General features: G+C 39.7%; 2 protein-coding genes across 6 annotated transcripts; one reads left to right on the forward strand and one right to left on the reverse strand.

The window, feature by feature from the left end:
- Positions 1 to 910: 910 nt before the first annotated feature.
- Positions 911 to 19,140, reverse strand: LOC146575584 (choline transporter-like protein 2). Of its 5 annotated transcripts, XR_014892160.1 has the most exons (23): positions 14,391 to 14,750; positions 12,473 to 12,521; positions 12,319 to 12,392; positions 12,143 to 12,227; positions 11,000 to 11,084; positions 10,067 to 10,180; positions 9,906 to 9,966; positions 9,137 to 9,257; positions 8,911 to 8,994; positions 8,707 to 8,819; positions 7,054 to 7,185; positions 6,849 to 6,948; positions 6,555 to 6,647; positions 6,036 to 6,120; positions 5,639 to 5,901; positions 5,439 to 5,533; positions 5,243 to 5,346; positions 5,058 to 5,131; positions 4,890 to 4,960; positions 4,405 to 4,493; positions 4,227 to 4,311; positions 2,027 to 3,767; positions 911 to 1,465 (listed from the first exon to the last, which is right to left on the reverse strand). XR_014892160.1 is itself a non-coding variant. In XM_085270328.1 (22 exons), exons 1-22 carry the CDS (start codon positions 18,982 to 18,984, stop codon positions 3,583 to 3,585), a joined length of 2,190 nt encoding a protein of 729 aa, XP_085126454.1. In that variant the 5' UTR covers positions 18,985 to 19,140; the 3' UTR covers positions 911 to 3,582. The 5 variants fall into 5 exon arrangements, 4 of the variants coding, with proteins under 4 accessions (XP_085126454.1, XP_085126456.1, XP_085126453.1 ...); XM_085270328.1 differs by lacking the exon at positions 14,391 to 14,750 and adding an exon at positions 18,957 to 19,140 and having other exon boundaries at positions 911 to 3,767; XM_085270330.1 differs by lacking the exons at positions 2,027 to 3,767; positions 14,391 to 14,750 and adding an exon at positions 18,957 to 19,139.
- Positions 19,141 to 21,419: 2,279 nt separating this feature from the next.
- On the forward strand, positions 21,420 to 26,921 carry gcdhb (glutaryl-CoA dehydrogenase b). Its single transcript, XM_085270331.1, has 12 exons — positions 21,420 to 21,576; positions 21,801 to 21,916; positions 22,212 to 22,244; positions 22,358 to 22,498; positions 22,623 to 22,685; positions 23,074 to 23,244; positions 23,380 to 23,509; positions 24,629 to 24,845; positions 24,965 to 25,068; positions 25,195 to 25,320; positions 25,684 to 25,844; positions 26,057 to 26,921. Exons 2-12 carry the CDS (start codon positions 21,814 to 21,816, stop codon positions 26,128 to 26,130), a joined length of 1,323 nt encoding a protein of 440 aa, XP_085126457.1. The 5' UTR covers positions 21,420 to 21,576; positions 21,801 to 21,813; the 3' UTR covers positions 26,131 to 26,921.
- The last annotated feature ends 266 nt before the right edge of the window (positions 26,922 to 27,187 follow it).

Below are 27,187 nucleotides of genomic sequence, written 5' to 3' on the forward strand. Positions count from 1 at the left end.
AACATTTCCAGAAGTGTGTCTACTGGCAGCTCTCTGACTGAAGGTCCTGTCTCTGAACCGTAACGGAGTATTTTAAAAGTATTCAGCCATATTCCATTACTGCAGAGTTGTTGATATGACTCCTAGAAAGTTGATTTTTATCAAACCCTGACAGACTTTTCCGCATTAGTCATTAGACACTTACGTAAAGCCAGCATTTACACACTACAGGTGATTTTACTGTGCCACGCTGAATGACCTGTAGTGAGGATATGCACACCCTCTCATGGTCAAACGTAGAACAGCAGTTAGGATTTTATGGATTTCTACAAACTGTAACTATGTTTTCTAAGTTTAAAGCTAAAAGGAAAGATGTGACATTTATATGTTAGTTTTGTAAGGATTTATTCAAAATCAATATATAGAATTTTTTTGAGGGGGGGGGGGTGGTCACACTCTCAGTTCCAGCAGGGAACAGAAAGTGTGACCATTTAAGCTTAGAAAGGAAACTAACCTGAGCTTATCCCCAGTACCCGAAAGACACGAGTCACATCAGGTCTATCAGAATGACACCAATGCTGAAATACTGGGAGCACCTTAAAGCCTTCGGTATATGAATACATAAAGAGTCACATGGATTTTTATAGAAAACTATGCTTTATTTGAAAACAGTTCAGCTTCACAAAAATGACAAAAAAAATCCCCTCATCCGAACCAGCACATCTATCAAGATACAAGGTTTTTTTGCTTTTGGTTATATTTCCATATGGCTGCTGATGACAGGAATGCCGCAGCACCAGATGCTTTAGGCAAAGTGGTATAAAAGCACTATGTATACCTGACTGCTGGGGTAATGGCTTTGGTGCCTACATGGTTAACTGTTAATTCAAATATGACACAAGTTATACATATTTATAGATATTTAAAAAAAAAAAAAAATACAAGAATAAAAACCGATCATATTACAAAACTGTAGCAGATGACCCTTTATATGTACCTTCCCGTACTACTCAAATATTAACAGTAAAACATGACAAAAAAAAAAAAAAAAAAAAAAAAAAAACAAGAATTCTACATACCACTAACATGTTTGTTCATTTTTCTTTTTCAGTTGATAAACGTGCAGTCTCTACGTTTTTAACATCCACAAAACCTGCCAGACTTCATGATGCTTTCAGCAAGAAATAAGATGTGGGAATGTAGACATTTTTAGGTCTGTGTCCAAACTGAGGTTCAGAAGAGCTTATGAAGCATTTAGTAATAACCAAATTCAGCAGACACAGCTTATAATCGATGACATGAACTTGTTATCCAACTTCAAACTCAACAAAACCCCAGTTGTCTTTAGTCCACGATCTCACCCCGCTACACGGAGTGGTCTACTGAGCTGGGTCAGTCTTGTTCTTCTTTTTCAGGATTTTGAGGAGTTTCTCGGACATCATGTAGGGCCTCTCCGGGCTGCCGTCATTCCTCTCCAAATCCTCCACTGGAAAGAGGTCAAAGAAAAGGACATTAATGCTTTTCGATGCTTTCGAGGACTTGGCATAAGTTTAAATGAGCATCAGATTTTGCAATGTATATTGACAGGTAGGAAATCTGAATGAAAACCTTTCAGTTCTGCAAAAACAAACAAACAAACCCAAAAAAAACCATCCGTTTTTTTTTATTAAACAGATATCACTGGTTAAATTGTGTTTATTAAACCAACTGCACTGCAAAACACACAGTCATTAAAAAAATATTTTAAAAGGCAAAGCTACGCTAATTTACAGTTTAAAAAAACCAAAACAAAAATTGCACGACTAAAAGACTCACCAGCATTCATTAAACAGAGACAAATGTGTTATGGCTTAGAGTGAACATAGATTAAAGTGCTTCACTGAGTGTATTAAAAAAAAGATTCTGTTTGCATCAACTGTAAACACTAATGTGCAAAACATTAATAATGCTGTCAATTAGGCACATGATTGGCTTCAAGTTTCTATTAGCTAGTGGCAGTGAGAGCATGTTTTATGGAGGCAACGCCGAGTTAGAAATATGAAGTCACCTCATAGGGAGCCATTTACCCAGATGTTCACTGAAGTTTCACATTTTCAATAGCCATAAAACATCTGCCAGCTTTCAGCACGCTAAACAGGATGAAGCGAGTGTCAATAAATCTCTGAGTGTGAGGTGACATCACTCGTATCACAAAATTCATACAACAATTAAACACATACCAAACTCCTGCCTGCTGTAAAGCCCTTCTGTTCGCTTAAGTTGACCCTTCGCTAAGCCCCACCTCCATAGTGACGAATAATGTCTGTTGTGCTGATTTATTTGAATTATTTTAGAAACAATCACAAACTGTATATAAAACATGAGCATGGCCACTATGACATCACCTTTTGGTTTTTGGAACCCCAACTTTTGGCCCTTCCCATCGTATAATGTTTGTTTGTTTTTTGTTTTTTTAAACAAGATATGAAGTGTGAGGGTGGATCTCTTCAAGTCTGTTAGAGTAACTTGGACCATAATTAGTCGTTTAATCATTTTTCTGTACTCATCATGATATCACACTAGCCACTGATGACATCATCAGTTTGAGGATTGCATTTACTGCGGTCATAAATATAGTAAGTAGTAGGCTTGTTTTCCCACAGACTTCCATATAACTTGAGTCGCCGCCCCCTACTTGCCGCTAGGATAAAAGCAGGTTTAAGACACAAATGCAACTCTATTAAACTACCCTATTACATAAGAAAGTAGTTTGTTTAAAAAACTCTGATTATAGCTTCTACAGGGTTTGGTTACCAGCTGTAACCAGAGTTTTCTTGTCCTATACTGTACTACAGTAGTGTGATTTTGTGTTTGTTTGTTCGATTTATTATTACCATTATTTCCTAGCAACAAGCCATGCTTTAGGCTTACTTTTAGGCAGTCTACTTTACTTTTGGTTAAAATATTTGCCTAACAAGCAAAAGATCACCAGTTGGGGAGGAGACAAATTCCTAGCAGGGTTACATCAGGAAGGGCATCCAGTGTCAAAATCCACAAGATCAAATATGCAGATTGGATCGCTGTGGTGATGCCTTGCGAGTAAAAGAACCACTGAAAAAATGAAGCCACGTGCTTCACTCTTAAATGTGTTTTCTAAATATAACAAATAGTATTCGACAGTATTTGCTGTGAGTTTGTGAAATTCTACTGAAGACAATGTGGTATCCGCTGCTGTATAAAACGCTACTTAGTGTCGGATGTAACAGTTTTTAAAGACCACCAGAGGCAAACGAAACCAAGCCTAGATAATCCATTTAGGGAACGTTCAACGTCCTATTACCTCAGGAGGATGCTGAAATCACTCTGAACTGAAAAACTTCCTTCATTCATTTTGAAACTTGCAGGGTTGCATCTGCACAAAGTGGACTAAAGCAAAATGCTGAATCCCTGCCATTTTAAGGCATGGTGTTTTGTAGCTGTACTAGTATCTGAGAGAAGTTAAGGGAGCAGATGACAGAGTCCCAGCTCATACTTTGAAAGGGTTCAAAATAAAAAGACTTTCTGGATTTTTCTCTGCCTGTAATTAAGTGGAAAATCTGAGTTTTTCCCCCCACAAACTCCTCTCTAAGCCGTGTCCTCCTCCTGAGCCTCCTGTTTCAGCTGGGTGTCTTCATCGTGTTGCTGCTGCTGCTGCTGAGCAGAGGGCTCAGATGGATCCTCCTCCTTGTTCTTCCACAGAATCTCACGAAGACTTGGCGACATGTAATAAGGCCTCGCAGCTGAGCCGTCATTGCGCTCCAGGTCTTCACCTTATCGTGTTTTTGATTATTTTGTGTTAATGGGTGAATGTGAAAAAAATGTATGCATACACCAGGGTGTTAGAGGGCAAGTGGGAAGGGAAATAAGAGGGGGCGAATTAGGAAGTGAGAAATAGGAAAGGAGACACAAAAAGAGAAAGAAAGTCAAATGGCAAGCAAGCAAAAGCACCCAAAGTATCACTTCATCACCAAGCAGCAACATTTTTCAGGCTAACAGGAGCAGGCTGTTATTTTGAAATGTAGCACACCGTATTTCATGCAATTTAAAATTAGTGACAGCCCAACACCAGAAGCAAAGTGAGAAAAGTTTTCATTTCGCTCATTCCTAACATTACGCCCTTCCTCCACAGTTTTTTTTTTCCCCTTTCACGTAAGAACCTGTTTGGACGTTTGCGTGGATAATTTGAATTACATACAGATGTCACAACTGACTGAGAATGTGTCACTTACAGAAACACAGGAACAGAGTGTCCACGCACATGGAGTACACGCTGAAGAATGCATGGGCGATGAGGTATGAGCAAACCACCATAGTCTGATAGAGATGACAACAACCACACAAACATTATCCTTCAACAAAACAATTAAAGACAAGAAAAGAAAAAAATAGAAATTCAGTCCTGCTTACCAGGATGGGTACCCAGTAGTAGTTCAGGGTTGGAGCTGTATTCTGAAAGGCTTTCACTCTCCCAGAGAAGAAGAAGAAGGAAAAGACCCCTGTGGAGAGAAACCCCAAAGAATATATAAATACAATTCCCATGTACACTACACAGTCTGAGCTGATGATTACAATTTCTATTAGCTATAAATAACGTTGTACATTATAAAATCAGTGGAAGCGATCCAGTCCTATTTAAAGCTCCAATTAAATCCTACTTCCAAAATATAAACAAATCCTAAAACACCACAGTTTGCAAGTTTGCTCTTATTAAAGGAGCCAGCAGGTCCTGCAGTAAGTTTGCAGGATTTCATCTGCTATGCAGACTTTTCTGGACTGTGAGTTGAATCGGTCATCCAGCGATGGGTCGACACAATCTTTCCAGGAAATGCTGGTTTAGTCTGATATGGTCAACATGAAGAAAAAAAAATTACATAAACAAAAAGCAGACTCACCCAGAAGCCCAACAATGAGCAGTTTGCCCAAAAATAAAATGAAATCTGTCACTTTATCCAGCACAGCCACCCTGCAGGGATTTAAAAACAGGCATTTACTCCAGTCAGCTTTATACGATTAAACATTTAACAAAATGCTTTCTGATGAGGTGATGATTTTACACTCACCTGATCACATTCCTCATGAGGAGGAAGAAGGCGTCTCTGGCAGAGGTGCAAAAGTTTTTCCCATAGATCGCCGACTAGAGGCCAAATGCAGTCATTACATCAAGATAACATTTAACATTATAAAGTACCAAGCTTTTAATCACGCCAGCTCAGAGACTTGAATAAATAATAACTGAAACACGTACCATAATATACGCATTTCTGTTCAGGAACTTGACAAATTTCTCCAGACACCAGAAACAGCACTTCAGACAGCACAACAGGAACTTTGCAAACTTATTTTGGGCTCCTGTGAATGAGAGCAATCAACCTTTAACAGATGTTAGACTTAAATAGGTCACTTTTATGGAGTCATTTATGACTCCATAAAATGTAGCAAACCTTTTAGCTTGTGGTCCAGATACTCCAGCAAAACCCTGATGATCTGGATGATGGAGAGGATAAGGGAGCCAAATGCCAGAGTCCCTGTGTGATACCTAAAACAATTAAAGAATGAAAACAGGAAGTATGTTTCAGGACCCGGCAAAGCAAATGTCAGAAGACAGTTTTACTAAAAGTCTTCACCCAACACAGATACAAACCTGAGAGATCTCCCAAGAGAAGAAAACACTGGGAAAGCAGGAATGTCATCTGGCTTTTTGGCAGCCCAGTAGTAAGAAGCAAACGCCCCGGCTAGGGTCATCTGTCCCAGTCCCAAGACAAAATTGGCACACCAAAAGAAGAGGAAGACGTTGTAGAACTGCAGGGCAATTAGGTATTTGTGGTAAGGGGTCTCTCCACCGTAGAAAGCAAAAAGGCACTTCGAGTCAGCACACTGGGCTTTCATGGGACTCGTCGAGTAGTTCTGAACAAAGACACGGTTAATTTAGTGACGCCGCAAATGTATTTCTCAAATCCAAAACGTTAAGTCCAAGCGGCATGCATGGAAGTGAAGTGAGATGAAAATTTAACACACAAATAAAGAGGAGAAAAACTTACAGCCGGGTCACACGTTTGTCTTGAGTAGTCACAATTTGTCTCATTGAAGATTTTGTAGATAGGCTGATTGGACGTGGACAAGAAACTGATCAGTTCTGTTAAGGCTTACCATCATTAACTGATAACAAAACTGACAATTATGAGTGTATAATAATACTACTAATAATAAAGAATAATATGCATGTTCCTCTGTTTTGATTGGTTTATTTGTTCATGAATGCAGTGAACTTTAATCACGCAGCTGCAGAGTATGCGTGATCAAACTTCAACCTTAGCTTTTAATGTGAATTTACCAGCCCTGTTCATCATCCCTGCACAGACTCTGTCTAAGGTATCTTTACCTCAACTGTTCATTCAGTTCATTCATAGACACATTAATTTTTTAAGTCAGTTTAAAAGTTTAAATTCTTCAAGAACATTTAAAAAAAAAAAAAAAAAAAACAGTTCAGAGTTGTATTTTTCATTTCCTCATCAACCCTAAATAACAACACTACCACGAACAATAGCTTGAAAGGATACACAGCAGTTACTCCCCAGTAGGCAATGACCACAGCCAGGAGGAGGAATGTAAACAGTGGGTAGAAAAGGGAACACAACATATGTCCAATTGCTCTGAAAACAGGATCACAGCATCAGTCGTAAAAGCAAATGCAAACATCAACCTTCACAGTTATGTATCAGGTTCTTTATCTGCACCCTTAATGCAGCGCTTAAATCCATTACTGTGAGTCACTCTAAAATAAACAATATAACGTCTAAGTTTTATTGATCTGTTTCTCTCCTACTTGCTACAGCTCTAAAATGAAGGCTGACCTGCTGGCTTCTTTAATAAGAGCAATGGCAATGAGGATCCTCTTCCAAAGGAAGATGAGCAGCAAAATGATGATGACCTCCACAATGGCTAGAATAATAACTATATAAGGAGATAAGAGAAAAATCATGTGAGTGTCTCAAGTTTTAATCAACATATGTTGAGTGTGGATGATAATCCATGGAGATTTTGAGGATGTATACTGACTGAAGGCCAGCCAGGTCTGTCTAATTTGCAGGTAGACTGTGAAATCTGTCTGGAAGCCCAGATCCTTGATAGTCACATTAGCGCCGGCCTCTCCTTTCAGGGCTGCATACTCCATGTAGCAATGGAAGATACCTAATCAGCAACAGGAAGCACACAGAAAAGCAAATAAATTTTTTGGGAAATCAGGTGGAAAAAGAGGCCTTATTTCCTTTTGGGTTTGCTTCCAAACAGACGAGGAGATCTCTTTCATTTCAAGAGTCAGATCAACTGTGAATCGGTTACAATGATAACTTTGACATCTACCTCAGCAGACTTCTCTCTCTGCCCCCTGCTGACCCTGAAAAAACTATTCTTTTCAGTCAATAAAAAAGCCAATTAAGTAAAATCAAAGGTCAAGTAGGATACTAGATCATTCTTAAGAACATTCTTACTATATTTGCCGCAGATCATTTTACAGTGATGTTTATCTTCACATTAGCCTAGCCTATTTTCATCAATCTTTCCATCTTGTGGCCACAATTTTCTTTTATCCCTGGTAGCACACTTTCCTTGTATCCCATTGGAAACAGCAGCACACCTCTCTTTCAAATGAGTATTAATTTCTGTTTTTTTGGTTTTTGTGGTTTTTTTCCCCACATGCCGTTGTGGATGAGCTGATGGAGAGGAGACAACATCAGCACTTTCAGATTAATCTATCTGAGAAATTACTTGGTTCAACAAGTCTGCAAAGTTTAACTAGTTGTTTTGCTAACACTCCACATTAATTTTTCAATTCCACTCCTTTAGAACAGATTTGTTTTCAGTTGACGGTCTTATGGTCGTCTGTTAAAGCCATAAAAATACTAACTTGCATTGCTTTTTCTTTGACTGTAAAATCAGTCTGTCAGTGATTCTTCAGTAGTACACTGGAGAGTAGCAAGGTAGCAGAGATTGAGGGTTACGTGGATGGTAGGAGTTAAAAAGAAAAGCTTAAAGCAGTTAAAATAAAAGTTAATTACTTTTTGAGACACTGAAACTGAACTCTGCGCTAAGCTTGCCAAGTGTGAACAGCACTGTTTAGAGATACTTTGAAGTAATCTGTGAAATGATCAATGACTTGGTAATGATGGAGAAAATTCTTTTTCCACAATAATGAATGTGTGTTTTTTTAATATACGCTTGGTAAGCACATGCAAAATTCAGCATTGCCAGCTGTTTGTTTTTGCATGAGACATGTCTTTCCCCCAAAGGTGTCTCATACTCTCATTCCTTTTAGTGTGAAAGGATCAGGATAGGATATGACAGGAAGTGACGCTGTGTTTTTCTTCACACTCAATTAAACAAATGGCACATTTTTATTCAAATAGAAAATCTAACATCACAGCTGTGGGTCACTTCACTCAAACTTTGCATCTTCCTTTCATGCAAATTCCTTCAGTTTGCATTTTTTCCACACTGACTACAGTTTTCTGACAACAAGGACTTTCACAATTTATCCCCAGTCAAAAGTTACCAACCCTGCATTAATATTCCTGCTGTGCTGAATTCATGCTCACGGTTATACTGACACTCATGATTTACTTACTGACCAGCTAGTCTGGACCTGCTTTCTGGGTAGGACCAGATTACTAAGCCATTATGAACCACAATGATATTTTCCACCTTGTCCCTTACCATAGCCTATCACCGCTACCAACATGGCAATCATGACCCAGACCATGATCCCTGCCAGGAAGCGGAGGAGGATGAGGAAGACGAGGCTGATGATCATGGCTATAACCAATCCCCTGCAAAGAGGAGGTACGGTCAATTTAAGGAAAATCTCTTTGCAATACAAACAGAGCTGACAAGGATGAAAAAGGAGAGTTTATTACTTACAAGAGGATCCAGTACCAGCAATGTGTGAAATCCTCAAAGATTTTCATCACCACCTGACGAGCTTCCATTACCACAGTGGCATTCCTGTGGAGAGATTCCTGTATGTTTATCTGCTTCAGGAATTTCTCATCACACTTTATTTGTAGTGGCCGGTTGACACAGACCAAGAGAGAGTAATGTAGTTGAAAACTAGCTGTGTCGCAAAATTCTACTGATGTATACTCACTGTACACCAGCAACAAGGTCTTGGGCGTTTCTAGTTTCATTTCCATCATTAAATGTGGAGCTGTTTCCCACAGTTATCACCCCTCCTTTCATGCCCAAAGCTGGGAAGCACCTGCGGGTGACTGAAAGAAAAGTAGAGAAACGTGTCATTGTCAAAAATACAAAAACAAACAAATGAAATGAGTTTCCCTACATGTGTAAAGAATAATACAGTTTTCTGTGTGTTACGTCCCCACATAAAAGCTAGGCGATGAGGGTGGGGGGCCAGTAACAGTTTGATCCAGGTGAAATGAAAAGAACGCCAGGCAGAGGTACTCCCACAGCCTCACAGGATGTAACAATGTGTAGTGAGATGTTTTCATAGTGGGGCTTCTTTTTGTAAATTAATTATTTTAAAAAAAAAGATGTGTCATTTTCAGCTAATAGTAAATAATTTGTACTAGATATTTGTTAAACTACAGTACTAAAATATTTTATAATTCTTCAGCCAGGAAGGAGTGCAGAAAGATAAAGAAGTTCAAGTACAGTGCAGATAAGCAGCACAAATGATGTGATTGAATCAGATCCAATTTATGTTGTCTAGTTGTTAAAAATGGGGTAAGATGGGTTTGTTTGTTTGTGTGTATAAATCTGACGGTCTCTCTGCTTGCCTTTTTGTAAAGGTCAAAGGTCATGAATCATGCAATGATACTATCATTGCATGAATATTCCACTCCCCTAAAATTCCTTTGAAAAAGAATCATTTACACATATTTAGAGATTCTACTTACAGGGTTTGCTGGGAAGCAGCATTGCAGGACAGAGACGTTGCTTAAGGATTTCTGCAACACCCTAAAAACACAGTATATCCAAAACATAAGTGAAGGTCTGTAGAAAGCATTCGAATATATCGATACCCGAGATAGTACAGAAGACTTCAAGTACAACTCACCATTGTGTTGGTCACTCCTTCTTCGCAGAAGTTTTTATAGTAGGCAAAGTCACTATTGACAGCGTATGCTTTGATTAATGTCATGAACTTATCAGGGCACTTCTCCACACACATCTAAAGATGAACATGGACAGCAGGACAGTCAGGCCACATTCCCATCACAAAAGCAGTCAAAGAAATAATGTAATAATAATCCTTCTTCCGCTTGTTCTTAGCCGTCTCTTCTACAGAAGTGAGGCTTTTCCTCCCATCCATTCCTGTACAGGGTTCTAGTTATCGTTGTTCGGGGGTGCACTGGTGAGAGTCTTTTCTTTGAAAGCTTTCATTTCATACTACTGGCAGGCTTGTTTTCTACTGTGTGGCTCTTTGAATTTCTTTATGACACTTCTCACTCTAGCCCGTGATACCTGGAACCGCTGTGATCTTTGTATATCCATCTCCTGTTTTGTTAGCGTCAATAATTCTTTAAGCTTAAACTGATTTCTTTTGTTTTTGACAATAAAATGTTCCAAAAGAACAGTTCAAACCCATGTTGGAGTTTTTAAATTGTGCGTAAATTGGAAAATAACCCTCAGTTTTCAGTTGATGTTGTTAAGCATTGAGGATTGCAAAGCACAGCAGTGGTTTGTACTATGGCTCAATAAAAAGGTCAGTTTTTCCAGGCCTAGAAACACTGACCCTGTTCATTTTGTTTTCTGAAATAATTCTGTTATTTTGGCCAATCACAAATGTATTTTTTCTAAAGAAAACTTGCTGATAGGGGGCTGGGAGAGTAACTTTTCTCCTCATCTGTAAACAAAAGCAAAAAGCCAACTCTGCCCCAACTCTACACTCATAATTTTAAGCCTTCACGACAAAGCACATAGTGTATATTGTGTTTTTCTTTTTGTTTAAATAAATATTATAAAGATTCATCAACAGAGGAGTTGGCACCTGTGTGGTTGGGCACTGGAACTCCAGCAGCACCATGGGACTGGCACACTTCATGATGTTGAAGTAGAACAAAAAGGGCTTCTTCCTGTTGGGAACAAGACCAAAGAAAGTGCACAGAAATGTACACAAATTTCTAATTAACTATTTTTGTCCAGGGACAACACAATGCTGTCACAACAGTGTTTGCAGGGATTATTCAGCGGTCCTGCCTTTCAATTGGCTAACATGTGCTAGGTACTTTCCAGTTTACTTTTACACATTCCAAAAATACATGGTGTGGCTATTGAAACAACCCCAAAAAAAAAGTATACAAATAATAATAATAATAACACTAATAACACAAATGAATAATAGTACCAGGTAAGGAAATTCCCAAAAATTGATTCTTTTCAGCTGGCACTGCAGAAGTCACCTGGATGAGGGACGAAACGTTTCTCCCACTGAAAACGCTACGTCCAGATGAACAGAATCTACTTTTTGGGAACTAACTTAATGTAAACATGCCAGGAAAACCTTTGAGTTAACTTGTTAGCCATAATTGATTGTATTAATGTTGCCTAATTAAGTTAGCTAGCTAAGCTTTCAAACCAGTTGTATATCTTTTTAGATGGTGGTACACAAAAAAGCCTGAGGAATCGAAAGAACCACCCAAAACTTTTGAGCCACCCTTCATTTCTGCTTCCAAGGAGCCAGACTCTCTGGCCACTTAACACTAGGCTATGAACCATCAAGGCATAAAAAAGGCACCTAACTCAAGGAATGAACATGAAAGAAACAGACAAAAATAAATTTATATATGTATCTTTAGGGACAACACACCGAACACCAACAAGCTTGTTTTGAGTTGTACAAACTCTGTCTTTTGTCTTATATACATCCATGTATGTTAACACATTTCAATAAACCGTTTCAACTGTTTCAATTTCAATAAACTGTCTATCGATCTCCGGCTCCCTTCTCCCATCACTCGTGAACAAGACCCCGAGATACTTAAACTCCTCCATTTGGGGCAGGAACTCGTCCCCGGCCCGTAGTAGGCACTCCACCCTTTTCAAACTTTCAAAATACCCTAAAGATCACACTCAAATTAAGAAAAATCGTGCAGCAGAGACCATTTTATCTATACTTCGGAAAGCAACTCACTCGAGTGGAGTGCCAGCCTGCCCACAGAACTGTCCTCGGCTGTCTGTGGGGTAGATCACCTTTCTTGGGTCACCCTGGGACCAGGCTGGGTTAGAAAAGAAGAAAAAAAGAGAGATATAAAGGTTATGAAACTTGCTTTCAGTTTGGATATTTGTGCTTCTGTGTTGTCTCCTTACCGAGTATTCCTACTGCAATGTAACCAAGTATGGCAATAATGAACAGAATGCAGCAAACAATGTCTGTGCAGCCCCTACAGTGGAGAGAGTTCACATGGTTAATGGAGTCCTCTGTAGTCATCTGCACAGTGTAACAGCCACATCTCTGTCTCACCTGTTCTGGATTGGGCCCCTGAAGCTCGGGTCATGCTTCCTGGGCTCACCTGCATGAAAGGAGAGAAATGCATTGATCAATCAATGAGCTCTTAGCATTGTGGCAACTGAAAGCATGGCTCGCTGAGAGGTTTAACCCTTTAAAACCTGAACCATGAAATAACTGCCAAAAATCTTGAATTTTGACTTGAATAATGGAGTGTTTTTTTTACCTTTAGACAAAATATAAGAATATATCAAATTTTAATCTGCATACATGAGTTTTAATTTGTAACACACTTGAAGCCATATACATAAGCCATATTTTTGAAATTTAGTCATTAAAATGTCATGTAATTTACATCATTTTTGAGGGTAAAAAAAAGTCACGCTGATGATATAGATGTCACACAAAAAAACCCCTCACAAAACACATGTATCAAATACGATACGCTGGGGTTTAAAGGGTTAAGTAAACATCTTTATAATAGCTGCTCATTAATTTATGTTAAAACCAGAGCTGGATCAAGGCCATGGAGCAGTGCACCAGAGTCTTCCTCCCATTTTTCTCACAGATGACTTCCCCTGAAGGCCAGACACGCCCAGAAACTCATCAAATTCTTCCCTGCTGACTAACCGGGAGCTCATATAAAACTCATAATACAGCAGGAGCAAACATCCCATGTGTAAAGCCACCAGCGGAGCTAGTATTGTTGTTTTAATACAGCTCTATGTCAAAACAAAGCTATCATGCTCATCAGTAGACAAACAACTTCCCAGTTCATAAAATGAGCAAACTTTTTTCTTTTGTCTAAATATGGTTAGATTACAACATGCTGTCTCTTATAATAAGGACTATGTTTTCTGTTCTTTCAGCTAAAGTTGCAGGTTCAAGCAGACACTTGAGCTTGCTGCAGGTTATCTGACGGTAGTGTGTCTTGTCTTACACTCACAAACAAAAGGCAGTTGGTCTTTCACAGCCAGGCATATCACCTTTCTATGAGATTACAAAGAACTTTCTGCGAAACAGTGCTGAAGGAGGCAACTTCAACACTCTCACCACCCATTGGTTTGTTGCTGACCTGATCAGTGGGTCCATAGCTTTGCTTTGACTAAAGAGTTAAAAAAAAAAAAAAAAGGTCAGCATTTCAGTGCAGTGAATAATCAGCGGTATAAAAACAACGTTTGCCGAAGGAGGGCAGTTTGGCTCATGCTTAACGAAAACTTAAATGCTATTAGCTTGCGTTGGGAGGGACTGTTTCCTGTTGCCATTACTGTGACAATTATGCCACAAAAAGACATCTCCACCAGCTTCAGACCAACATCATAACAGTGCCCAGACATACACTATTAATAATGTGTAGCATATGGAGTCTTGAAGTATAGACAAACACAACAGCTGTGGTGACTCTGAAGTATGTGACTTATGAATGTGGTCAGTGGGGTTATGTTGCAACAAGCAGTTACAGCCTTTTGAAGAAGTCACCACTTCCTGTTATAGTGAGCGTAGATGTTGTATTCCGTATGTGTTCTGGTATCTAACTTTAACATATTTCAAACAAGTTTAGTTTTTAACTTTGTTCTGTTCTTCAGTATAAATACACAGATTGAGTCCAAGAAAGAGATCTGCACCTCTGGTGGTTATCTATATTCAACCTTGTAACAATAGTGCAGGAGAAAACACTGATAAGAGACTTGCCACACACCTGTATCGGTGTGCACACACATCCACTGCCGGCAGTGGCACACAAACATTCACAAACACACCCCTAGTCTCAAGGCTGCCGCTGCACTTTTAGGTGTGAGCACTATACAAGAAAGGTAAACAGCCAATCTAAAGATTACCCAGTGATCTTTAGATTGGCTAAGCGTGTCTTAGATTCATTTTTTTTTTAAAGAGTGCCTAGTTGAGGCAAAAGTAAAGATAAACAAGTCAGTACCATTCTTTCCATAATATTCTCCACCCTCAGGCATGTTGAAATTCCTTCCTGGGCAAAAAAAATGTTTCTCCTTCTTTTCACAGCTTCTTTATCTGGTTCACTTCATCCACCTTTCCTATCTGCTGCCACAAATGACTGAGTAAGGGGAGAACCAAGTAGTTTGGTCGGAAACCAGTTCAACCTGTTCCTGAATAGCCGCACAACCAATGCCCCACCCAACCTATTTCACATTCCCATCCCTAAACACTTCTTTGTTTATCCCGAAAAAAAAAGCAGCCTCTTTCTGACCTGTGCTCCCCCTACAGTACCTCCCCAGCACTTCCAAACATGATTTCTGTCGACCTGCTTTCCCCCTCTTGTTTCCACGTAAAGTTGCAGGCAACTTTAACTCATCTACAGAGAGGCTGGAAGTAAAAGAAGGTGTGGGTGTGTGAAAGAGTAGGAGGAGACTAAAGTTCATTTGTGTATGTGATCAGGAACATGTGTTTGCAGTAAACAGAGGAGGAGTTCTCCATCTGGGGGTGGTTTGCGTAAATGCTCTCGCTAATTGAATTCAGGTGTTTGGGATATTTATGGCTGTAAAATGGTCACCTGCAGCGACGTGACAGCTCACAAGCTTAAACACATCAGTATTGAGTAAAAACTAAAATAGTATATGTTTCCTTCCCACGGATCTACTGCACTGGGGAAACCCAATAAATCTTACAAGCTAGTGATTTTTTTTGTTCTCTGCCTGTATGATTTTGGTCTCCACTTCTGTTTGTTCCGACAGCCGAAAGCAATCAGAGCGTGTTAAACGAACTCATCATTTTAACAAAGAGTCCACAGACAGACTAAATGCCACGAATGCTTTCCACGGACACTCAGAGAAACCAGAAAAAAGGGGAGCTGTAATGAAAGTTTCCATCCAGTTTTTTCTTTTTTTTGGCTAATGTTACTGCACAAGAGAATTACCACTGCGAGCCTTTGGTTTCCTGTACTTCTCTAAACAGCAAAAACGCGTTGCAATAACTGGCACGGCGACACCGATCCAGCTCTTTTCCTTGGAAACTTATTTGAGGTATTAGAATCAAGTGTGGTGGAACTGGTCGAACAGTCATGTGTAACTCATTAGAAATGACCTCCATCTGCAGACAGCTGCTACAACACGTGGGGCGATGCAGTGAGGGAAATGAAGCGAGCACATTTTTTATTTGAAGTTTTAATCTGATAAATACTCTCCAGTGTGCTGCAAGACACACTAGCATTTACTGGAAGCATAAAAAAAGTATAACATTTCCCACATGTAGAAGCGCTGTAACTTACTAATGAAAGGCCATGTTGGTTTTCAATGAACCTTCACAAAGACGTTTACAGTCCAATCTGCATTATTGTTGTGACTGAAGCTAAAGCTCATGTCCTCCATTGTTTCTTCTCAGCAGTATTTTTTTATTCAGGTGCAGCATTTACTCTTTAGTGTGTCCCAACATTCCTGAGCTTCCCTGTTTTATTTTCTTGATACCTTCCCACACATCCTGGAGTTACATGAAAGCTTCTCAGAGTGTTTTCTGAGGACATTCTGACCCTTTGCAGCACAAAACACACAAGTGGAGCTATATTTTTGTTTATCAGCTGACTGATATACTTGCTATTCATTTAGGACATTTCCTAAAATAAGATTTTACACTTTTATTCTTTAGAAACAATTCAGTGCTTTCAATTTTATTTATTATAGCACCAAATTAAAACAACACTTCACCTTAAGGTGCTTTATATTGTAAGGTAACGACCCTGCAATAATGTAGAGAAAACCAGGCAACCCCCTATGAGAATGCACTTAGTAACAGTGGGAAGGAAAAACTCCCTTTTAATGGGTAAAAACCTACAGCAGACATATGCTGATCTCAATATTGGAAACACTGCCCATCTTTGTTGTTGTTTGGGGTTGCCACTTTCTCCCCACGTAGGTTCTCTTTGGGTACTCTCTCTGGTTAGATTCATTGGTAAATCTAAACTCCCTTTAGGTGTGAGTGCATATGGTTGTCTGTCTCTCTCTGTGTTAGCCCAGCGACAGACTGTCCAGGGTGTACCCTAGATCTTCCTCTATGGTGGCTAGGAAAGGCTCCAGCTGGCATAAAGTAAAAATAGATGAAATGTTAACAATAGCTTGTCTTGCTCTCAAGCTGCATAAAACGTTACCAAGGGCTGCCGCTGGTTGCACTAGCTTAAAATCCTGAAGCTAAAGGTCACAGCCCTTCCTGTCTGTGTCCCACATGTCTGTCAGTACAGAAAGAGGGTGTGGATTATTTCAGTCCAAGTTCAGATCTATTTCCGGTATTACAGAAAAAGCAACACAATGACCACACGCAAAAATGCAAGCAAACTGTTGGATCCTTTGGGAAATGGTTGCAAAGATTTGGACTCCACTTTTGCAAGAGGAGGGTTTCTTTTGAAAATTGAAGTATTTTCAGACAGCAGCTAATCTTTAAGCTCATCAAAAATGAGCACTTGCACAACAACTTTAACTACATCTGATGAGCATATCAACTGCTATTCTCTGCTGTCAGATGCAAGGAAGAGATTTCTGCTACAGATATGATGCAAAGTGAAACTCACACATTTCATTTCAACTTAGGCTTGTAACACCTATCTAGAAAATCATCATTATAAATACCACCAGCTGACGACAGTAAGTCTCTATGAAGCTGTTTAAAACTTTGTTTATATGACGTGAACACTCAGGCACAAATTGGAACAATGTCCTGTGATGATAATAACAGGAACTGTGAGTGAGATTAAGACGTGAGCTACAAACACAGACACTGCCAGGGAGAATAAATACAAGACCATAGCTCAGTTTTTACCCAGTAACTCACTCTTGGTGCCTCACACTCTCGCAGTTCAAAGCAGCTGACAAAACCACAAACCTGTTAGCAGAGTCACATAACCCAGATTGGTCTGCAAGGGTATGATCAGGCACCGTTCAGTGCAAACAGAAGGCTGCAATAATAGATGTATTTTTATTTTGTTTTTGTTTTTTTGTCAATGCAGCACACGAAGTGAAATGAAAAGAAAGTGAATGGATGAAATGTTTCCAAAAAAAATCTGAATGTAGTTTCAGCATAGTCTAACATGACATGACGGAGAGATCAGGGGGGCATGGAGATCAGGTTTCAAACTACACTACTAAATATGACTTGTAATTACGCCTAACTTGCACCAGGGCGAGGCTGCATGGTTGTTTCAGGTCCTGTCATTGAGGTTTCTTCATATATTACAGCCTGAAATTACTCCAACGCATAAAACTGGTGGAGATCCTATAGTGTGTTCTGACATTTTCTGCCACATGGAACATTAAGGTTATTGTTCTTTTCTTCTTCTTTTTTTAGTTGTTTCTTTTAGCTGGTATGAAGATTCACTGAAAGATATTAAAGAATTCGAGAGGCTGTAGGCATTCTTACTCACTTTCACAACTAACTACACTGAGCAAACTGACATTGTACAAAGAGGCACACACACATACACAATATTCATTGCAATCTGTGGAAGGTAAATTGAATCAATTAGCCATCATGTGGCAAGCAAAGTGGGAAAGGGAGTGTCCAGGGAAGAGCAGGAGGAACTGCAAGCAGAAGTATCTGGCCTCGCTTTTCATTCCTCCCTATGATCATGTTGATGATAACAGTATAAACTGCAAGCTGCATGTGAAGAGACTGGAAGTTTGTACAAAAGGCACATGTTCTTGATCCAAAAACAGACTTTATGGAAGAAAAAAAACACCTCGCTGCATAACTTTGTTTGTTTGATGTTTTTTGTTAGCTTAAATCACTCTTCGTTTCATAGATAACCATTTCCCCAGTACTGATTTCACTGAGCAGAAAGCTGTACTACAATTACTATTATGTGCAAGAATAAAAACACATTTTTAACAAGTATTTTGGGATAAGTGGGGGCATAATTACACCCACATTACCTGATTACGAACTACAACAGCCAAAACAGAGAAGCACTGATACTGTAGTTGCAGTCTGCGTTTGAAATGAAACTAAAGATAGCCTTCCCAAAGCAGACTGAATGCACTCGGTGGACAAAATGAGACCCTCTTCACTTGTTTGAGGAATTTTCTAATACGCTGTGCTCTATATTCACGTTGGGTTAGCTGAGCTGCCTGCCATAGCAGTCTGAGGAATGTGGCAGCAACTGGACAAGCACAACACAAACTGGGGCATTGTGCACCCTGACAATATATAGCAGCATACTTCAGGCATCCTGTGTTTTCACAACACACACGCAGAACAGGGCTCCCGTGCCGTAACCGAAAACGTTGACTCAGAAGTAAAAGCTAGCTTACATTGCGTTAGTTTGTGACAATACACGGGTTCGACACTTCGCCAGAGAAAGTGCTAACTTGAAAAATTAAAAGTCGAGAATGAGGAAAGGTACTTTACTAAGCAAAGCTGCTGGGACCATTGTGAGACCTACTTTCGCCGCTCCAAAAACGCAATAAAACGTGGTTTTACATTAACTGCCGATAAGGACTTTGGACAAATGAAGTGAGCGTCTCCGTTTCAGGCTTTAAATATTTACCGTATTTTGATTTCTCTTCCAGTTCCATGATTATGGAATGTTTCTTCTGGACCAGAGATGCTCACGTACGACCACTAAAGCGCATTTCCAGCCCTGACAGACGTCCGTGTGCTGCGCTTCCCTCAACTTGCTCGCTTTGTATAAGTCCGCTCCAAAATCTTGACCGTTCTGCCAACGTTTAAAGGGGGATTCCTCAGAGGAGAGCGCTGACCAATGAAAATCAGGGATGCCATGATGGACAGGATATTCAACCAATCAGATGCCCAAGGCGGGAGTTCATGTTCCCGGAGACTGGGTTAATTTCTGGTACCGTTAGTGATACAGGGTTTGTTCAGTCTATAACAATGCAGCAAATGCAGTTCATCTCAATATTTAACGAGGGCTTGATGATTTGTTCGGATATTATTACCAATTCACAGTGAAAAAAATCATATTCATTGGACCAGAATGCAGCAAAGCAATGACATAGCATAACATTCATTGGCCGATGAAATCCAAGACAACATTAATTATAAAAAGCAATTTATTCATTCATAATTCAACTTACAGTCTTAACATTACCTATTCAGACTCTGCACTGTGTATGAGTCACGACAGCTCCCCTTGATCCAGAGAATGCAGGAAGATCCATGACACAAATAAATTTACTTCAGGAAATCACTCAAGTATTTTGAGCGAAATACAGTTTAGCTATGGAAAGCAAAAGCGTTGTGGAAGGGGAATACCCTTACATGATATCATGAAACAATAACAATAACATTATCAAATGTACTGTGGCATAGGAAGAGACAAGAAATGACAAGAGCTGTTTTAAGACAGATTTTTGAATTGGGCTATGTTGCTTCTTTTTAATAAGTCGGGTTTTTTATTGTTTGAGACTGTTATGTCCCTCTGCAGCCCCTAATCTCCTCAATGTTTTCAGCTGGTGCTAATTGGCACACCTAGTCAGGTGTGAATAAAAGCATACCTGAGGCAAGCTTCCAGGGAGCTCACTTGTCTTTGCCTTGGTGGCATCAGCCATTTTAACCAACCTGGTATTCCATTTTAAGAAAAAAAACCTCTTCTCACTAACACTCTGGTATTCATCTTTTTTTATGTTGCGGCTTTTGAGTTGGGTTATAACATAAGTGGGGGCTCGTCCAGGATTGTTTGGACATTTTTGTGGAGACTGAATATCAGTTTGTTTGACTTTTAAAGTGGGTGAGAGGATGGTGTTCACTGTGATTGAGCAACGTCCCTTTAGTGTGTTTCAGCTGGGTGCGTTTAAAGTTACCTCGAGCCTTGTACACCACTGAAGACTAGCTAGGTAAAGTTAGGGTTTTATTGTTTTTAGCATCGTTCCCGGTCGAGCCCCCACTTATGTTACTACCCGGCTCAAAAGCCACAACATAAAAAAACCGACGAATACCAGAGTGTAGGTGAGAAGAGGTTTTATCTTTAAAATGGCTGGTGCCACCAAGGCAAAGACAAGTGAGCTCCCTGGAAGTTTGCCTCAGGTATGCTTTTATCCACACCTGCCTAGGTGTGGCCAATTAGCACCAGCTGAACACATTGAGATGATTAGGGGCTGCAGAGGGACGTAACAGAAGCTATGGATTCAAAAAAATAGCTTAAGTATTACTGTATAACCTATAATAACTTTATTTATAAAACGCTTTCAAACTAAGTGCTGAACAGCTATTTGAAGAGATAAAAACAATAAAGAATATGCATAATCATTGACACTGATTTAAAAAATCTGATAGAAACTAAGATGCTATCAAATAAAACAAACAATATTTAAGTGTAAATATGTGGTGTAACAGATCTTGTGATTTGAAATCAAGAGACATAAACTGAAGGTATCTTAATCATACTCACAGCAGTCTCACTACTGTGTTGTCCTCTTACCTCTAACCTATTTTGGCAGATGGCTGCTCCTCCCTGCCTGCTTATGCTGGAAGTTTCTTTCTGTTAAAAGAAAGTTTTTCTTTCCCACTGTCACCAAGTGCTTGTAGTTTCTTTACCTTATAAAGGGTGACTGTTGTTGTGATTTAGCATTATTCAAGTAAAACTGATTCGAATTGAAAGGAAATGTTATTAGGGAGCAGACAATTACTAAACTGCGCTATTTTAAAATTCCTCAATTGATAGTAAAATCCATTTGTTAAAAAAAAAAAAAAAGAAAAACGAAATTATGATCTGGCGTCCACTTCCTGGAATTAGGGTGTTGACATGATCTTTCCTTGTAGCGATCACGCTTTTATTTTGGGAAACGGGAGCACAAACTGCCACTCCCCCGCTAATGAGCCAATCAGAGTGCGCTACAGCTGCCGAAGAGTCATTTAAAGTCGGTCATTTTCAGTGATAATAAATGGCCACAAATAAGCCGAGCGGTTGTAGTGTTACCTTTTTGGTCTCGGATATTATGTGTGTAACCTTCATTAGAAAGATGATTGATTCTATGTGGGAATAGTGGAGTACTGTTCAGTCAGAGGCGTATGGTTAAGGCATTATGCCACACTTGTCACGGCCTTTGCGTGATGACGTAGACTGAATGTGTTTACGTCCAGTCATGTAAAAGTCATCCAGGGAACCTAAGAAGAGCTAGGTCGAGGATAAGTTGTTCCACTTGACGCAGGTAAAACTTGGTCTTACGGCTGTCATTGGAGTATTAACAGTTATTCTCAACACAGAATACATTTTTATTTTAGCTATTTGGAAATTAGCACATTAATTCCCAAGTTAGTAGTGAACTAGCGCTGTTAGCTTTTAGCTACAGAAGTTACCTAATGTAGCACTGGTTAGCCTGACTAGCCTAAGTGATAAAGAATCGTGGATCTTAATGGTCTTCTTATTTTCTAGACCCGTTTTCGTCATGGCATTGAGAAGCGCTGTGTGTCGTCTCTTAGTCAACCCTCACAGATGTGCTCTCATCACAGCTTCCAGAGCACAGGGAACTGCAGCACCTATCACACACGGTTAGTACGTGTCGTTATGATCAGCATGATGTTCAGATTTATCATTTAAAGTTGACAGCCACAGGGAGAAATACAATGGTTTTAAGTTTGAAGCTGCGCTTGATACAGAAATAAATATACCTTCAGTTCAGATAGTGTTCTCGAAATGACACTTGCATTTCCATTTGCTTTTTTTATAGAGGGAAAAAAACAATATTTTATCGTATATTAGGATATATTAAATAGTCACAAATCCTTAGTTCATAGTATTAATGTTTTTCTCTTGCGTGTTTTTGTTGTTGTTGTTCCTTCACAGATGCAGAGAACACAGAGCAGAAGCCTAAAGCACGTACGTGTTCACTTTAAGAAAAAATTCTGAATAACATTTGTAAATTGTACCTTTAACCCAGAACCATTTTTTTAGACTTTAAGTATTAAATTGCTTCTCTAAATGCCTGATAGCGAAGGTCCAGTTCGACTGGCGTGATGCCCTGGACCTGGAGGGTCAGTTAACTGAGGAGGAGATCATGATCAGAGATTCCTTCCGGACCTACTGTCAAGAGAAACTCATGCCTCGAATCCTGATGGCGAACAGAAACGAAGGTGAGAGAGAGCTTTTTATTTACCCACATGTATATGCAATTAGATTGCTCATTTAGTGTTGTATTACACACGTGTTGGCTACATAACTGCACATCATGTCTGGTTTTGTCATTTTTATGTCAAGTGTTCCACAGAGAAATCGTGTCAGAGATGGGAGAGATGGGTGTCCTGGGTCCAACTATTAAAGGTCAGTCCAGTCACGTGTTGGTTTTAATGAAAAGCTGTAAACTCTAATCGTACTTCAGTTGCAAAACAGGCTTTTCTTCTTCTTTTTTTGTACATTAATGACACAGCATGGACTGTGGACCTGTGCACACTGAAGTTGTGTGCAACGTTTGCTTTTGGGAAGTCTCAATAACAAACGTTTTAGCCTTTTACACTTTTTTCCTCTTTTTATATAATACTTAACATTATTTTTTGTATGTCTAAAAAGTGTTTGGAAAGAGAGTTACTGTATTTTGCTTTCTTTCCAAGCTCTTTAAGCTTCTATGACCTGGATGACTGAGAATCTACACAGATATGTCCTCATTTTATGCACTGTCACTGCTGCTCTTCTTCCTGTGTTGAATGCTAAGGTTACGGCTGTGCTGGGACAAGCTACGTGGCCTATGGTTTGATCGCCAGAGAAGTGGAGAGAGTGGACAGCGGCTATCGTTCAGCCATGAGCGTGCAGTCATCTCTGGTGATGCACCCCATTAATGCCTATGGAACAGAAGAGCAGAAACAAAAGTACCTCCCCAAGTTGGGTAAGAAGGGAAAAGAGTAAAAATACTTTATCAACAATAATTCTGATATTGACGGTTTAACTGTGAAACTCCAATGCAGACCTCATGAGCGCTCAGGTATACGTCTTACTGACTGTGTGATCCACTCTGCCCCAGCTCGTGGAGAGATCCTGGGTTGCTTTGGGCTGACGGAGCCTAACCATGGCAGTGACCCCGGAGGCATGGAAACCAGAGCCAAATACAATCCATCCAGTCGCACCTACACTCTGACTGGCTCCAAGACATGGTAAGCAGTGTCACAGTCCTTCTAGGACACATCTAACCACACAGCAGCCATATTAAAAATACATTTGCCAGTTATTTTGGGTTAACAAGCCCACGCCACATATTTAAATTACTGGAAGTGTGCAGTTTTGTGGTTCCCGCATAGAAATCCTGGTAGAATTGTATACAATCTACTGAAAAGTTGTTTGGTGGTAACTTTGACCCAAAATAAGGTTTAAAAGTATTTTCCAAAACCGACATTACTTGTTCGACACGTGCATAATTTACAGTATTACTCAGTTTTATTCAGCCAGGGCTCACACGATAGCTCTGACTCATCCCACAAGAACACCGAACAAATGCAGTGCAAATTCTCAACCACGTGCATGTGTCTGCTGGCCTGGCTGCAAGAAAGCAGATGATTGGCTCTTTGACAGGAGGGCTTGAAGGATTAATAATGCGTTTGGAAGTTATTTTGAGAGATGCACCCCATTAATGCCTATGTGTCCATCTTTGCCTTATCATGTTTTTCTAAGTGTAAATATATGACATGTTGATTGTATTCATAATATTCTGAATGTTTTCTCTGTAAATTGCAAAGTATAAACAGAGTTGACTTGTTTGTTCTGGTACAATCGGTTTTAACCGCGTGTGTGTGTGTGAGTGTGGGTTTGTTTTTTGATCTTCTTTCACTTCTTGTAACCTCTAAGAATTTTCCTACTTAGTGTGTTGTGTCATTAGATGTACACACGGGGGAGCTCTTCACAGCTAAAACAGTAACAGTGTAGTGTTTAATACTAAAGTTTACTAGTGTCGTTTTTAATGTTTTCAGGGCCATACCTATCCTATCTTTGTTTAGCAGTTAAAATTAAATTTAATTCTGTAAAACTTTATGTGCAATTTACATCTTGTAGCACAATGAATTTACACCCGCCCCCCCCCCCCCCCCCCCCCCCAAAAAAAAAAAAAAAATCGTGACATTTTTTTGTAATTGGTCAAAACTGGTTGATTTCTTATGGTAACAACCATCCACAAAGCTACAGTATGATACTATAAAATATAGGTGTTCTATGTGCTTTATAAAAAAACAAACAAAAGTTGTCATGTGTCTTGATATAGTTTCATTTGCTTTCTCTTTCAGGATCACCAACTCCCCAGTGGCAGATATAGCCGTAGTCTGGGCCAAATGCGACGACGGGAAGGTTCGCGGCTTTATTTTGGAGCGCGGCATGAAGGGCCTCTCGACACCAAAGATCGAAGGGAAGTTCTCCTTGAGAGCCTCGGCCACCGGGATGATCCTCATGGACGAGGTGGAGGTTCCTGAGGAGAATCTGCTGCCTAAAGTATCCGGCCTGGGGGTGGGTATAGTAGCATGTTTAGAAAATGTTATTTCATCCCTTTGTTTTATGCGATCACTAACTTATTACTTATTAATTGAATAGTTTCTGTCACTCATGACTACTGTTTGTTGTTGTAGGGTCCCTTTGGCTGCTTGAATAACGCCCGTTACGGTATCGCATGGGGTGCTCTGGGTGCTGCAGAGTTCTGTTTCCATGCAGCTCGTCAGTACACGCTCGACAGGTCAGATGAACAAATGACATTTTTTTTTTAATCCACATTTTTAAACTCTATTTAATTTACTTATCTTAATGTAGTGTATTAATTATTCTTAATAACATTGTTTTTGTTTTTTTTATTCCACAACAGAATCCAATTTGGAGTACCATTGGCAAGAAATCAGCTGATGCAGAAAAAAATGGCTGACATGCTGACAGAAATCGCCATCGGCCTGCAGTCCTGTTTGCAGCTGGGCAGACTTATTGATGAGAAGAAGTAAAAGCACCTCTATCCTCTAACTAAAGGGCATTAGATGGGATGCAGCAGACTCTTAGCACCTCTTGCCATCCTTCAAACTAAATAGTCGCTGTGGTCTCTTTCTGTCAGGGTGACGAGGGGAAAAACATCCCTCAGTGCGTCTCAGAAGTGTCGTGAGTCAATAAAGGGCTGAAAGCTAAAAGAGTAGAGCCTGAATGTCATCGAAATGATAAATATTTGATTACCTAAGGTTCAGTCTCATTTTGGGTGTCTGTAGTGTAGTCATGTGAAGGTATTGGGTACAGTAAAAAGATACAAACACAACTTCATTCACACTTCATTGAAAAACAATGCTTAACAAGTCTGTTGCTTCCTTAACAGAGCGTCTCCAGAGATGATATCCATGCTGAAAAGGAACAGCTGCGGTAAAGCCCTGGACATCGCCAGGCAGGCCAGAGACATGCTGGGAGGAAACGGGATAGCCGACGAGTACCACATCATCCGCCATGTCATGAACCTGGAGGCTGTCAACACCTATGAAGGTGAGGACTTGTTTGACAGTCTGAATATGTGTTTAAGTGCGCTACGAGGTTTGGTTTTGATTGAGCAGATTATGCACCAAAAAAAAAGTCCATTTTAACTAAATTGCCTCATCACTAAGTGAGTCGTTTTGTAGGAGCGCATTAATCCCCAGCAGCAGCCATCTGTGCCCCCACCTCCACATGAGTAACCCCTGCGTTATCTCCTCCTCCAGGTACCCATGACATCCATGCCCTGATCCTGGGCAGAGCCATCACTGGATTGCAGTCCTTCACTGTGGGCAAATAGTTCTTCTGTTTTCCCAAAACAACAAGACAGCTGTCAGAAATGCAAATTGCATCAAAACCGTTAGAAGTCACGAGCAGGCTTCAGATCGCTTATGGACGTAATTGATTGTAAAAAGCATACGTGAGTGCGTTATTTAGGGAAAAACGTGTCATGTTTTGAACATGTCAATCAAGGTTTGTAGAGCGTAAATACTTCAGAAGAGATTCTTTTACACCCTAAAGAACATTTTTTCACAACAGGAAGCGACTTTATTGATTGTTTTACTGAAAAAACACGTATTTTGAATAATTCCAACTAAGCTCAAGATCCAGACTCACTGGCGTTATAGTTGCGTTAAAAAGATAAAACTGTCGTTATGAAGCTACAAAACATAAATGCCTGTTTTGCTTGTGAAGTGTCATGCATTTGAAATGTTGAATTGGTGTGTCAGACACAGTATACTGTGATTACTTGTAGCACTTTACAGGATCTAACACTAATGGATCATAACTTTGCATGATTTGCGAGAGGTCAGAGTTGTTGATCAGCGCTCAAATAAACATTAAAAAAAACAAATGTCTGTACAGGAAGTGACGTTCAGGTTGGATGAGACCGGCTACATCTTTTTGCCCTGCTTTCATTTTCAGTTTGGTGACAACTTCAAGACTTTTTATCTAAATAAAAGTAGAAGAATGTGAGGCATTGTTATATTTGTACATGATTAAGAGACAACGTACAAGTTACATACAAGACTTCATAAAGTGTGAAAATAATTTGTGTGTCTGACGGGAAATAAAAGTTGTTCAGTTTAAGCTGACTTCAGGATTCTTTCTTCTGTCCACGAGGAGCTTAATGCCACCTCTCAAATCCAAGCTGTCTTTGCCTTTTCCTCATCTAAATGAATGTTGCTGCCCTATTCGGGTTGGGTGCGGATTTCACTGATAATCCTCGTCTCACTTCAATTCAATTCAATTTTATTTATATAGCGCCAAATCACAACAAAAGTCGCCTCAAGGCGCTTCATAGATACATTAAACTACTTTGTTGTAGTTTAATCTTTCTCAGATGACACAGCACA

This window comes from Mchenga conophoros, linkage group LG4, assembly GCF_057382185.1.
Source record: "Mchenga conophoros isolate Kocher_MC1m ecotype Shallow Benthic linkage group LG4, M_conophoros_male_GT1.1, whole genome shotgun sequence".
NCBI classification, from domain to species: domain Eukaryota; kingdom Metazoa; phylum Chordata; class Actinopteri; order Cichliformes; family Cichlidae; genus Mchenga; species Mchenga conophoros.

What these genes read in the sequence shown, in the direction of transcription:
- LOC146575584 (XM_085270327.1), bottom strand. Translation starts at nt 14,424, where the DNA reads ATGCCTGAGGGTGGAGAATATTATGGAAAGAATG. An exon ending in CATTGCAGTAGGAATACTCG is followed by an intron (nt 12,228 to 12,318) that starts GTAAGGAGACAA and finishes TTTCTAACCCAG; the next exon opens with CCTGGTCCCAGGGTGACCCA. An exon ending in TCTCTTGGGAGATCTCTCAG is followed by an intron (nt 5,534 to 5,638) that starts GTTTGTATCTGT and finishes TAATTGTTTTAG; the next exon opens with GTATCACACAGGGACTCTGG.
- gcdhb (XM_085270331.1), top strand. Translation starts at nt 21,814, where the DNA reads ATGGCATTGAGAAGCGCTGTGTGTCGTCTCTTAGTCAACCCTCACAGA. An exon ending in CGTCAGTACACGCTCGACAG is followed by an intron (nt 25,069 to 25,194) that starts GTCAGATGAACA and finishes ATTCCACAACAG; the next exon opens with AATCCAATTTGGAGTACCAT. An exon ending in GGCTGTCAACACCTATGAAG is followed by an intron (nt 25,845 to 26,056) that starts GTGAGGACTTGT and finishes CTCCTCCTCCAG; the next exon opens with GTACCCATGACATCCATGCC.